This window comes from Opisthocomus hoazin, chromosome 18, assembly GCF_030867145.1.
Source record: "Opisthocomus hoazin isolate bOpiHoa1 chromosome 18, bOpiHoa1.hap1, whole genome shotgun sequence".
In the NCBI taxonomy this organism is placed as follows: Eukaryota; Metazoa; Chordata; class Aves; order Opisthocomiformes; family Opisthocomidae; genus Opisthocomus; species Opisthocomus hoazin.
This window is the reverse complement of record NC_134431.1, coordinates 17,224,441-17,237,981: the sequence shown is the minus strand read 5'-3', so window position 1 is coordinate 17,237,981 and position 13,541 is coordinate 17,224,441. Positions and strand designations below refer to the sequence as shown.

Below are 13,541 nucleotides of genomic sequence, written 5' to 3'. Positions count from 1 at the left end.
AAGATGTTTTCTGCCCCAGAGAGCTTGCAGCAGATGGAGACAAGAAGAAAATGGGTCAAGTCACCCAGCAAATGCGGAAAAAAGGAGAGGACAGCACAGCCCCTGTGTGACAGGCGGTGGGGAAGCTGCGCTCACCCCCAGCAGGGAGAGACGAAGGCTCAACCTGTTCAACCTCCTCCCTCCAACTCCCCCAGCAGATCCATGCTGAGACAACGGATGGAGAGGGGGTCACATATGAACATGGGAACTCATTTGAGTAGAAGAAGGAGAGGTGCTCATGTCTACAACCCATTGGGACTATATTGGGGTTTGTAACATCATCCCAAGAGAACAGACACACACTGAGATCGGGGACAGCAACCAGATCTGGGGAGACCTGGCTTAGCTCTGCATCTGCACAGCTGCTGGATGGAGAGCAGAAACCAGTCTTCTGGCATGAACTGATATCCTGTGAACTTTTGACATCTTAATCTGAAAATTTCTATTCTTGAATCTAAAAAAATAATGGATCTGAATTAAGAAGCACAGGCAATGAGCTTTGGGAAAGGTGTTTTCAGCAGCACGCTCATTTCAGAAGTCAGCTGGATCTGGTCAAAAACACTCATTAAGGACAGCGATAAATACAGTGTGGGACATATTCTTGCTAACTGGAGCTTTAAAAATAGCAACAAGTACTCTTGTAACTGCAGCAAATTACGAAGGGTTTAGTGGTGTGAGGGTAAGGTTATGTGTCAAATCCGTATTTTCTCTAATGCTTAAAAGACTCCTGCTCTTGAAAGCGTTGTACTGCAGGGATGTTTAAACCACAGGGCAACACAAGCTGGTAATTATGCACTTAGGATATTGAAGCAAACTGTGATAGCAGAGTGTGCTGTGTAATTAAACTTCCACCAGAATGAGCATGTAATTACTCTGCAACGAGGCACTGTTCCTTGCAAAGCGTGGGACTGAGTTCACAGTTAAACTACAGTAATGCGAGGGGTGATCTGAAACCTTTTCACTTTAGGAAGGGGGTCAATGTGTTTTGAATGCCAATTTTCTGGGAGAAAAGCACCTGGAGTGGTTGAAATGGGATGCTCTGGACAGGTTGTCAGGTTTTGGCCGCTTTGTGCAAATAAAGAGCTTTTCCCCAGACCTCCAAAATGCAAACTTTTTTGATAACTGCTTCCTCGTGTTTAACTGAAATATTTCCTCCTGCAATTTAAGCTCACGGTGATGCTCCTGCATGCATAATGGATATGGCAAAATATTGCATTTGTCCTTTATCCCTGAGCTTGTTACATACTTAATGACTGTTAAAACTTCCCTTCCATTTCCTTCAGGCTTTTCTTGCAGGTCACAGTCACTGTAAAGAGAGAGAGCTTTGGGGACCGACAGGATTGCAATATCTCCCCTTGCTCTTTACACTGCCCACCCACACAGACATTTAGAGGGCTCTGACTTAACAGAGAAGCTGGATAGGATGGTTTTGTGATGGTTTCTTCATTTGCAAAGAGTTTCAGAGCCTCCGTTCTGTGAAAACTCTGCAGGCACCAAAGGTGACCCGTCTTCCTTTCTTAAGAGGTTCAACGTGGTGTCAGGAAATGCTCAGCCTGTTCCCAGCTGCAGCTGGGATCGCCAGCTCCCTGTCTCCCCGTTTCCTCAGCAGCTGAAATCCAAAGGGCATCTCTCATCCTTGCCCTGGCAGAAGGAGGACAACAAAGCTCCCTGAGATAGCATGAGAGGAAACGGCCCCAGGTTGCACCAGGGGAGGTTTAGGTTAGGTATTAGGAAAAATTCCTTCACCCGCAGGGTTGTCGACCACTGGAACAGGCTGCCCAAGGTAGTGGTTGAGTCACCACCCCTGGAGGTATTTAAAAGATGTGTAGACATGGCTTAGAGACATGGCTTAGTGGTGACTTCGTAGTATTAGGTTACCGATTGGACTTGATCTTAAGGGTCTTTTCTCACCTAAATGAATCTAAAAGCTTGTGGAGCCCCAGGATCATTATCCTCATGCCTGGCATGCCCAAACAACCCGAAGTAACACCAGTGCTTGCAATATACTGCGTGGAAGGGTGAACTTACAGGGGGGCCTGGAGGTCCTGGCAAGCCCGGGCGGCCAGAAGTACAAGAGCAGGCAGGAGCTAAGGTAGGGCAGGTCTCCTCGTCCCTCTGAAATAAAAGCAAGCCAAAGAGGTATGAGTAGCTGTGTAGCAGGAGTGGGATGGATCACAGGTAACATTTTTCAGTGTTTCAAAAATCCGTTGGAGAAAAGCAGAAATTTACTCCACTGAGAGATTTTTCTGAACAACCAAGTGCTTCATTTTTCTGCCAAACAACAAAAAAATATGAAGCAGCCCTGCCTGAAATATGCATAACACATACTGGAAGACAATTCTCTCCTTGCCAAGTATTTATAGATCCCACAAAACAACTTTCTGTGTTGAGAAGAAAGCCTGAAAGGAAGAGCAGAGGGATGCTGTGCCTCAGGGCTGAGGTGGCAGCAAAGCCCATAGCACTGTCAGGGATGCTGTCACAGATGAGTTCATGGCAGGAGGGATAGATACTGCACTGGGATTTGAGTTTTCTTTCCTTTGAAGCAAACACAGTTTTGTTCACTTCACCAAGGAAACACAGAGATGTTATTTCTAAGAGAAAAGAGGGGAAAAAGAGGTTTCCCTCTTGACTCTATCAAATTCATTTGCAATGTCACTTCAGTGCCACAGACTTCCCAGCTTCATGTCAATTAGCAGAGTGGTCCCTCTTGTCTTACCAGTGCAGGGAGATCACAGCATCTGTCTTCCTCTGCTCCCACACTGCTGCACAGGATCTGCAAAGACTGCAGCTGGAACTGTGGAGAAAGGAGGGTTTGACAAGAAAGTAGCATTGGCACACACTGTCCATCACCAAATCTCATGATGTTCAATTACTAAAAACAATCTTCAGTGATGATTTGACAGGAGTCCTCCATGTGATCCCAAATATCCTTGTGCCCAAATGAGCCGTAACGTGAACAGTACCTCTGGCCGTTGAGTGTTCTACGAGCCCTCAGGTCTCCATGTCTTGCTAAGCAAGTCAACAAGCAGCTTCACACCAGCAAAAGCCAAGTCTCCAATTTACTCACAATCCTGCAACAGCACGCAGGTTCTCAAGTAATTGGGCTTCAGCATCATCAAAATGGGAAAGCAAACTTTGCTTTGCTCCCCGCCTTAGGGGCATGGAGGTAAAAGTAAATGTGGCAGCAGCATTTCCCAGGACAGATGTGATCCCCTCCCGAGAACTCCCAACCTGTCTCTCTCACCACATCTTCCACAACTGACACATCTTCCCACCCCGATTAACAAAGCAGCACACACTGCACAAAGCCAAACTAAAATAACGAGGCAAATATTTTTTTTTTCTTTCCGTGACACCATTTCTCATCCTCTTTTTAATTCCACTCCATGCATTTAACAACGAGCAAGCTGTGCAGCCCAGGGAGCGTGACATGCAGTGCAGCATACAGATGCAGATGAGCCCTGTAGATCGAGCGGCATTTAAAGGTATCTTAAATTAAATAAGATTCCATGATAACCAGTAATGAGACACTCTGTCTTCTCAAGGGCAGCAGAGCCATGGAAGACGTGAAACTTCCCTGGGCTTGAAAGGCAATGGGAGTAGGGTCAGCACAAAGCTGTTCATTACTCCACTAGATCTGTCTAGCTAAGCTGCTCGCAGGGGGAATTTGGGACGGGCAACGAGAGCGCAGATTTCTGCCTTGCTGGCCACAGGCTTGTGATCAAATTGCCACAGAATTTATTTATGAAATAAGTAAATACTGCTTGGATACCACTGTCCCCTGGTTTGTTCTACAGCTGGCCCCATATCTTACAGGCAATTCCAATGTCCAGCTTTGCCCTGGTATACCCCAGACCTCTGCTTCTCTCTTTGCAGCTGAGGAGGCATAAGGGACGAACTGTTTTTACTGCTCTGCTTTGAGGCAAGGGAAGTTGTAAATCAACTAGTGTGCTGTTTTCCCCTGAATTTCTAGATCTAAAATCAGAGCTAAGCAGTAAAAGCTTCACACAAGTTGTGAATGATTTTCTACAGTCCCACTAGCAAATTGTGAGTGGTGAACTTGCCCTTTATTCTCCACATATTTAACACTCCCGTTTTGTGGAGTAAGTATGGTAACAGACTGCCAGGCGATGGCATGCACGGGTGGTTTTGCCCTCAGGACCATGTTATCGGCATCATATCAAGTCCACACTTCTTATTATTCTTTCCTCTTGTGGGAAGCAGGCTCTCTGCAGTGATGCAGTAAGGACATACCCGCAGGCTGGCATGGAGTGTTTCGGTTGGTTTTTTTTTTTCAAGTAGCAGCTGACAAAGAGCCTTGATGCTGAAGATTATTTTGCTATCATTTGCATGCAGATACACAAGCCAAAACACGCTGGAGACTGAAGCACATCCAGCCCTGCTGCCTTCAGTCCCCGGCGTTTCCCGATATCGCTTGGTGGGGGTTGATGCATCCAACCTTCCCTTGCAGAAGCCATTCCCAAACCCTCCTGTCTGCTTCAGCCTCTTAGGGCAGGATTGGTGCTTCCCCAGTCCCCAGACGATGCAGCCAGCTGAAAGCACCTCCGGGACACACTCATGCTGCTGCCCCTGATCACAGACCTCAAGCAGAGGCAGGAGGAGAGGGGGAGAAACACCGCACTAGGAAAGCTCATTAAGATCACAGAGATCAATGGGATCAGGACACAGTCAAGCATCACAGCAGCATCTGGAGGCATTCAGAGCGGGAATGATGCGAGATGGCTCTTCTCTCCATCTGCCCACCCCAGCCAGCTCCAAATTTAAGTCCCTCCACTCTCCAAGGGCACGCACCCCTGGGGACTCACCGATGCAGACCCGCTCCTGGGTCCTCTGGTCCTTGTCACTTTTCCCAGCATGATGAAGCCAGCGGTGGAGATGCTGCCAACGGTGTTGATTGGTTTCTCTGCTATTTTCTTACAGTCCAGATAGAGTTTGATCTTGAAGTGGCTCACGGCCACGTGCACCTGGGCAGCAGGTGGAAAGAGGCAGGTTGGAGCTCCGTGACGAGCTGGGGGAGTCCGTTAAAGACAGTAATGCCTCCTGCCCACTGCCCAGACTGCTGCTGGTACTAGGGGTGTAGTTTTAATGAGCAAATGGATCAAGGGGGCTCAGGAATAAATTCCAAGATATGCTGTGTCTGCTGTGCAACACTGCAATTTTCCCTGACGTTCCCCTCACCTGTCCTTGGGAGAAGACTTTCTGGAGTTTTCGTATTAAATAATTCAGTTTCCAGAGCTAGCTGAATAATCAAACTGCCAACAGACACTGATAGAAAGTGTTTGTTGCTCATTTGGGTGGAATACCTTTGCTCTGAGGACACTGATGGCCAAAAAAACCCTGTTATGAGTAGTAAGGTGGCTTTCTCACAAGGCCAGATTTATTTTTTTTCCTTCTGTCCAGCACTAAATGGTCACCAAAATCATAAATTTTTAAAAAGTTTGATTTCTCAGTTTTTCCTGATTTTTAAGACCTGAAACCCCCTCAGCTGTGGAGTTTCTGAGGGGAAAGGAAAGAAATCAATATGTGGAAATCATATTTTGAGCATGGCATGAACCTTAATTCTTTGCAATCATAAACTTCAGCATATCAAATAGGTTTGCCAGTTCCCTAGCAATCTGGATGCAAAGCATTTGTATAATCACTCCTCGCTTTGAACAATACACATTGATGGCATAATACTTTCCGACTGGATTGAGATCGTGAGCAACATTTCTCCCTCTCTTGATAAGGACCTTGTGAAAGCTCCCATAGAATATCTTCCTCACTTCCTGCTGGTCAAAGGAGACTTCCTGTAAATCAGCCTTGTAGTCATGATTGAAATACGTCAAGGATTTCTTACTGGCTACAGGGAAAATAGGACAAATAACAGCTCAGAATTATAAGAGAAGTTGATTTCAGCCACATACTGAACAGCAGTAAATAAACAGGCTTAAACACGGTGAAATATTTCTTATGTTAGAATGAAATACTTTTAAAGAGTAGAAAAGAAAAAGAATATGTAAATATAAAGAATATAAGTAGAATGAAAATGAAATTATGTCTTTTAATTGCATTAGGGAACATTTAAAATGCCAGGTTGGCAGCAGCAACAAATCTCCCCCAAAACTGCTGCTGTATAACAAAAACATTAAAACTTTCCACATGAATGCCAAAAGGAGTTCTGCTACGTGCAGAAATGTGTGAAAATACCTGAATTTCATGTATTCAACAAGAAACCTTACGGTCAAGGTTAACACCAAGGAGGGGCTGGAAGTCCTCATCTGTTATTTGCCACACAGCGAAGGGCTCCTTGGGAGTCTCGGGCAGGAGGCGCAGGAGGATGCTGATGGTGTGCTCGGGTGGGATTGCAAAGAGGTGGACGTCGCTGGAATGAGACAAGCCAAGCAAGCGTCAGTGGCTTCAAGCTGCAAGAGCCAGCAGGCAACATCCTACAGAGAGTGCTCACCCATCATGTTTCTTGGGCAGGGTGGCCTGGAAAAGCTTCACCCCTGGGAGCTGATATGCCAGGAGAGAGCCTGGTCCCTAGCTGTTGGTCATCCCTCTCAGGCTGTTGAAGCCTGTGCTGAGCGATGAGCCCCCGGAAGCCTTTGCCTCGTGCCATAGGAGAGACCCAGGTAGAGCAGTCGGCATCAGTACATCACTGCCAGAGCTGCCTCGGGGAATGCCAAGACACGACGAGTGCAGCCTTAATGCTTTTCGAAATAGAGCCCAGCAGTAGCTTACAATGTTCATCATGTAGCCTTGGCCAAAGTCAGTGTAAGTGGCCTTCAGGGATAAGCACAGAGCCCACAGAACGCCCTCCCAGGTCCCCACATACCAACTGCAAAATTTGGGCTCAGAGCTGGAACCCACAGCCATGCAGCAATGCCCGTCGGCTGCTGCTGGCACGACCCAGCTCCCTCTGCAGCCGCTGCCAAAGAGCACAGCGGGCAGGAGCGGCAGCAAGCGGGTACAAGGCAACAAGGAAGGTCGAATTGGTTATGCCTGAAATACATCTGTAATCTGAAACAGGACACATTTGCATGGGCACATACACAACTCATCAAGCATCTTTTCAGGATTGATTCATAAGTAATGACAGGTTCTTATTCATCTCTGTTTCTGAAGAAATAATGTCCTTGAAAGGCATACGTACCAGCTGAAGAAAAGGATTTGCCCAAAATTTTCAAAGTATTTAAACCAAAGAGTTCTCTGAATCTCCACCACTCTGTTTACTCTAAGAAGCTTTGCTTTAACTAAGATTAAACTGAGCCAGTGCCCCAGTGATTAGGCTTTAAACAAAGTAGAACTGAATGTCAAGAGTCAGATCATTTCTGATTTATAATCATAAAAAATGAATCAGGTCATGGGAGCTGCCTGGCCCACTTGGGACACCGTGGAGAAGCCTCGTACGCAATGAAACAGGGTCAAGTCACAACCCAGAGTCAGTGGCTATTCCCTCTCATCTCTAAAGACCAAGCTGCAGAGAGCAGTTATGAGACAAATATTTTCTAAAGCAAAGATCTCTCTCCAAAGCAGAGATGCTGGGACAAGGGATTGAAGATGAAAATGTGACCTCAAACTGCCATCACTGAAGTGTATGTGGTTGTGGACAGAATGCCTGAAGAATGGTGCAGTGTCCATACATGACAAGATCCCATGCCCATCACAGCAACTAACACTGCTGGAAAAAGTGATTTTGTAAAAAGAAAAAACCTGACTGAGAAAATGTTTGGCTGCACAAAAAATATAATGAATACCCCTATTGCGTCTCCTTAACTTCTGCGTGACATATTCCATACTCCTCTTTGAAGAAAGTCAGAGGTTAATTTCTTAATATATGAAGGAAAAATACTCTGGCATTCATTTCAGTCTACCTATGGTTTGATTTAGCTCATCAGCTTTATCATTTCATTTTGAAGCTGCCAGTGGGGCTGCATCATTCCCCCACAAATCAGTGTTCTTCCTTTGCTGTGAGCACAGCTAATGTGCATGTATGAGACCGATGATGAGCACGACGCCGGTCACAGCTCCACTCCCACCTGGTCCTCTGGGTGAGCTGAGAGTCTCTGAACAGCGTGAAGGTACGGGAACCGCTGAATATGAATGGCTCCATAGCTACGCCTTTAATGGAGGCGTATTCCTTCTCTACTAAGCCAAAAGCTTCCATCATATCAAACCCTGGAACAGACAAAGGAAAACAGAAAAATAAGTGGTTAGAAAAGAGTGCAAGAAAAGCGTGATTGCAGAGCGGGTAGAATTCGCCTCTAGCTAGCATGGAACAGGCAATAGGAGAAAATGCCATAGCAACACGGAGACCAGCAAGGCTCTGCCGTCTCACTAGAAACCTCTGGTGTGCTCCATGAGTGGGAGCTGAGGAAACTGGTTTGTGTCTGTACCCTCTGCACACGTTTGCTGTAATCTCCTCTTCGGGAAGAGCCGAGCGAAGATGGAGACTTTCACAACTGTGTTTTCAAATCTCCAGAATGAAAAACAAATGAGAAAGTTACTCCAACAATTTCTCCTTTTCAACTAGATGCAAAAAATATGATCTTCAAAAGACGTGGAATCTGTCCAGTAATAGCTACCAGGGAGAGATAATTATTTCTGCTCTGAAATACCTTATATGTAAGAGTCAGAAAAACTAGGAAAAAAACTTTAAAATGTGAGCATTTCCATTTCTCCCTGTTGTCATGAGACCCCCGGGGTGACCTGCCTTGTGTGGTCTACAGAGATTCTCCCCTGACATCTCTGACATGGCCTCCCTGGCTCGTGCAGCTTCATTTCACTCTCCCAGCTCATCATTAAAGCTCCGAGTCATTTTCTCATTTCGGTTTTCTGTTCAGTAAGACAAGATCTTGCAATTGGGATTCTTTTTTCAGTTTATCTGCGTTTGCAGCAGGCTGGGATGAAGGAGATATCTTGCTGTTTAGCAAATGGAAAGGCGACAACTTCATTGCAACATGGTGCTTTCAGTCTGGATTCCCTCACCCCTTCATTGTTTATGAGCTTCTGCATTTCCTTGGCTTGAGTTGTTATTTCACCTGGGGGTTGGTCCAGAGTGCCCTTTTTTTTCTTTTCCCTCCTCCCCCCCCCCAACAGTACTACGGAGTTTGCCAAAACAAACGACCTACTTGAGAGCCATTTATCTCTGACATGGAGCTTCTGGCACTGGAAATTCCTTTAAACATGCAGGAAATATTGTAGCACAGAGAGTGAAAACAAAGCTTGAGTCACGGTTATAAACACGTTGTAATATGCTCATATTATTATCATATCATGAATCTGCCATGTAATGGTTTCAGCGAGCTGCTAAGGAAATGGGCTACTCCTGCAACCTTTGTCAAGAAGGAGAAGGAAAAGCCAACATTCATTGTGGCTTTATGATTTGATTGCTTTGGCTTCTGCATCCATAGACAGGGCACCAACGCCGAGAGCCTCCCAGGCAGGGAAGCACAGCCTCGTGAGCTGCGAGGGTCGGGTGGGAGCGGAGCAAAGATGAAGTGAAGCCACAGAGTAACAGCGGAGCTAAGAACTGAAGGCAGTTTCTCAGTCTCACACATATCACAAAGCTCTCTGGGAAGGAGGTGATATCACTTTATAATCAGGACTAATTGCTTTCTAACTAGCAAATACTTACAGCAGCCCCAACAGCAGGAAGAGGAGTTATAGCATAGACAGGAGAAATGGGAACTTGCTACCCTAGGAAAGTTCGTAGAGCCTGACTGCAGAGAGCTCTTGGGTATCCATACCTTCTCTAGGGGACGCAAAGGTCAGCTTGGTGACACACTGAGAGCTTTTCTTAAGGAGCCGATATGAGTTAGGAGTTGAAATCCTCGTGAAATTCAACCGCCATTTGAAGCCTAGCTTCCTTAAGGCCAGTGAAAATCCCGGCATTCCCCACTAACGACCAAGATCGTGAGCTGATGGAACAGCGAGGGCATACCAGTTCAGGTAGTGCAGAATATTCTTCTGCCAGCTAAGGAATATTTTTGTGTTTAGGTTCTCAAACTTCTCCCATTTCCCTCAGGACAGGGAAACCATTTCCTTCTTGCTCAGTTGTTGCATATTTCTCACAAGAGAAGACCAGGTAGTGCTTTCACATTCACAGCCCAGCATCACTGGGGCTTGGTATTCTACTGTACCTCGTGTGGAGCCTTCGGCAGAGCTGATGGTGGGGCAGGCTGCGAGAAGAAAATAAAAAGGGGAAACTATTAGGGAAAAAAAGACGGTAGGGGATTATAGAAGCAAAATGGACACAGTTCGTCTGGGCAGAGCAATGGAAAAAACACAGCAAAACTTAGAATATTCTACAGCTTAATTCAGAGCCTGGCCTTTAAACTTGTTTATATATAAATGGAGAGAGAAAGTTTATGCTTATGCAGACATAAAGGTAGTTGGCTGGCTTGCCCATCACAAAAATAAAACTACTGTCTTTCATCATCAAACATCTTCATGATCTCTTTCTTATGACTAACTCACCTAGCACCTTACAATATGAAATAGAAGAGAGCATTATGTTCTGCAAGTTTCTCTTTAAAAACAGACATCAAAACACTAATTTATTTTTTTTCAAACCATGCTTTTACTGCAACATGCACCTTAGTGGTGTTGTAAAATAAAGAATGATATCTGCAGCTCCAGATTTTGTACCTGAAATTCAAAATACACACATCAAAAATGTACATAACCTGAGAGTTTGGCTTTTGACCTCTTGGGAAACACAAAGAAATTTTTGGCAAAGTTTTGTCGTTTGCCTTTCAGAAATTCCCTTGATGTATCTTCTAAGAAACAGAAGCAGAAACCAGACAGAAAGCAAAACCAGAGAAAAGATTGGGACATGAAGCTGGAACAGGAGGCACCATGGTTATGAGCACTCTCCATTTAAAAAGCTCAGGTAAGGGGCTGTTTCAGAAAACAGCACACTAATGCTACTTTCAGTCATCTGCTGCCATGTAAATCCCAGGTCATGGATGCCAGATGGGCCTGGGACAAAGGGAATGCTTGACGCAAAATGAGAAGCGTCCCTGAAAATCAAGGACACTTGATGAGACAGTTTCTTTCTTAAATGGTTTTATGGGTCGTCAGTATAATAGAATCTAGCAGATCATTATACTAAGGCTTCGTTATAGCCTTGCTATTGCTATTCTTGCATCAATGTCATTTCATACCTCATCAGAAAAGGAGGGCTTCCAATTGTCCGTATCTAACTTTTGTAAAAGCCGTAAAAAATGTAAAGGTGGTGACTTACCCTCCCCAAAGTGCCTGAGATTCCTAAGTCTAAAGGAGTTTCAATGCCATTCTTCATGATCAAGACACACACCAAAGAAAGGGCACCCTAACCTATGACTTTAAAGGTCATGGGACTGCTGAAGCCAGGAGTCAAAACACACTTATGAGTTGCCATGACCTCCGTTATTCAACCCGATGCATAGTTTTACACATATGTACGATAATTCCTGTAGGGTTGGGTATAAAACTATTGAAGGGATCTATGGAAACTGATTAATTAAAATTTCAGTTACTGAAACTTGAGCCTCAAAACCATCTCTTTGAGCTTGGCCAGTCCCTGACTGTGGAGCAATGCCCTGCATCCTGGATGAGCTGACTTCTGTCTAAAAGCTATACACCGCTCTTTCCCTTCCCCGTCCAGAAACCAACCAGCTTTCGAAATGCAAAGCATTGCTCAGAATTGAAGCCGGATGAAGCAAAAATGAGGAAATCCCTCCAAAGGCATATAAAGAGGCTACAAACTTGCCCATTTCCTAGATCTCTGACTTTCTTTCTTGGCAGTCAGGGAGCTCTTTCTGAACCTCGCCCGGACTCCAGTGTCCCTCTTGCTGACCTCCCTGGCAATCCTCACCTGCTTCCCAGGCTGACGGTACTTGGATTGCTCACAGCTCTTTGTTCTGGAAGTGCAGAGCTTAGACAAAGCATAGCAGAGTCAGGGTAAGGGTCCTCAACGCTGACAGTTCGCACTTCTGCTTTGAAGATTTTTCCTAGACTTTCCAGCCCAGGATTCCTGCTGTCTTGTTGTTCTCTTTTTGGTTTTTGTTTTTCTCCCCAAGTCCCAAGACAAACGCACTTACACACTGCACAATAAACATTCGCTCCTGCAACGTGTCAGCCCCTTTCTCTCAGTAATTTGGTTACCTATCAATAGCTGAGTCTTTCACTGCACGTCCAGTGGTTTTCCCAGCATTATTACATGTCATCTCCACTTCTTAAAGAAAGGTTATTTTATAAAACCACAGAATCAGAGAATGCTTTGGGTTGTATGCTTATAAAACATACAGAATTTAATATTTCTCCTATTGTCTTTTCAGCTATCACAGCCAAACAGCTGTATTAAATTCTACAAGGTGACTCATCGACCTTATGGGAGGATCCTTTTCTGCTTGAGAGCTCACAGGACTTTTTCACTGTGGTCTGAACACCTGTGGATTCCCTCAACAAGCCACTTGAAAACTTAGACTGATCTGTCCTTCGTTGAGCACAAACTAAAATTTTCTCATCTAGTCTGCTTCATTCTTCCTTTGTGGCCTCCCTCAACACATTTTAAAACTGAAGGTTTTTTCAAATAGACAGGAAAAGGCATTACTGCCACAATATCTGTATTCTAATATTTGCTTCTTAACTTTCTTATAACCCCATTAATTCAACATTTCTCACTAATCCTTTTCATAGCTTGCTTTATATCAGCTATGAGAACATATGCTCATTAAATTTAATAAGGGACTTTACAGGGAACTTTAATTTAAAACATGTCATCATCCCCTTTGCTCTGTTTTGGTCAAGTTGTGCAGAAATGCCCTAAAAATCTTATCAGTCTCTTTCCTAAGTGAGTCTGATTTTGAGAAGTTATGTGGTTTCTGGCTGTCCTTGGACAGTCCCCAGAGGCATCTGTCAAGAAATTACATACCCGCGCCTGCCCGCCCTGCAGAGCCCACACTGTGTGATTTGTTACGGAAAAAACAAAACCAAGGCAAGAATTTACAGGAGGTGATTTACCCTCTGCTTTAGATGGAATGAATCCTCGTATTGAAGGGAACTTCGACAACACAGGAGCTGAAACACAAAACAATGCATGTGTGAGCTCTGTTTTTCAGGACCATGATGCCTGACTCGAGACCCAGATGGTCACCAGCCCTTCCTGGTCATTCTGGAATCACGAATAATGCAGGGGAGGAGTGCAGAATTTGAGGCAGGATTTTGCCTTTTCAAGGCTGGTAGTCTACCCTGCTGAGCAAAACCCTGGCCTTGGCCACAGCCCAGTGCAAGTGAGGACATTGCTGCCTCGACAGAGGTTGCCTCAAGGCTGATGGATGGAAGGTTATGAAGAACATACACATGCTGACTGATACACTTACCGGTCCGTCCCGTTGTGGACGTGCTCTCGCTTTCTCCCGTGTAGTGGATGGCAGAAACGATCACCTTGTAGGCTCTATCAGGCAGCAGCGACTGCAGGGTCACGCTGCTGCTCTTGCCAGAAGCCATGATCT

The 13,541-nt window shown here is 45.2% G+C and overlaps 1 protein-coding gene across 1 annotated transcript in view; it reads right to left on the bottom strand.

Annotated features, from left to right (window-relative positions):
- The window catches only part of COL20A1 (collagen type XX alpha 1 chain), a 50,722-nt gene that overhangs the window by 10,236 nt on the left and 26,945 nt on the right, over positions 1-13,541 (bottom strand). Inside the window, exons 20-28 of the mRNA XM_075438567.1 lie at positions 13,410-13,539; positions 13,051-13,107; positions 10,185-10,223; positions 8,082-8,220; positions 6,282-6,424; positions 5,793-5,902; positions 4,866-5,024; positions 2,756-2,833; positions 2,068-2,154 (exon numbers count right to left, since the gene is read on the bottom strand). Coding sequence (XP_075294682.1) covers positions 2,068-2,154; positions 2,756-2,833; positions 4,866-5,024; positions 5,793-5,902; positions 6,282-6,424; positions 8,082-8,220; positions 10,185-10,223; positions 13,051-13,107; positions 13,410-13,539 — 942 coding nt within the window. The remainder of the gene's footprint in view (positions 1-2,067; positions 2,155-2,755; positions 2,834-4,865; positions 5,025-5,792; positions 5,903-6,281; positions 6,425-8,081; positions 8,221-10,184; positions 10,224-13,050; positions 13,108-13,409; positions 13,540-13,541) is intronic.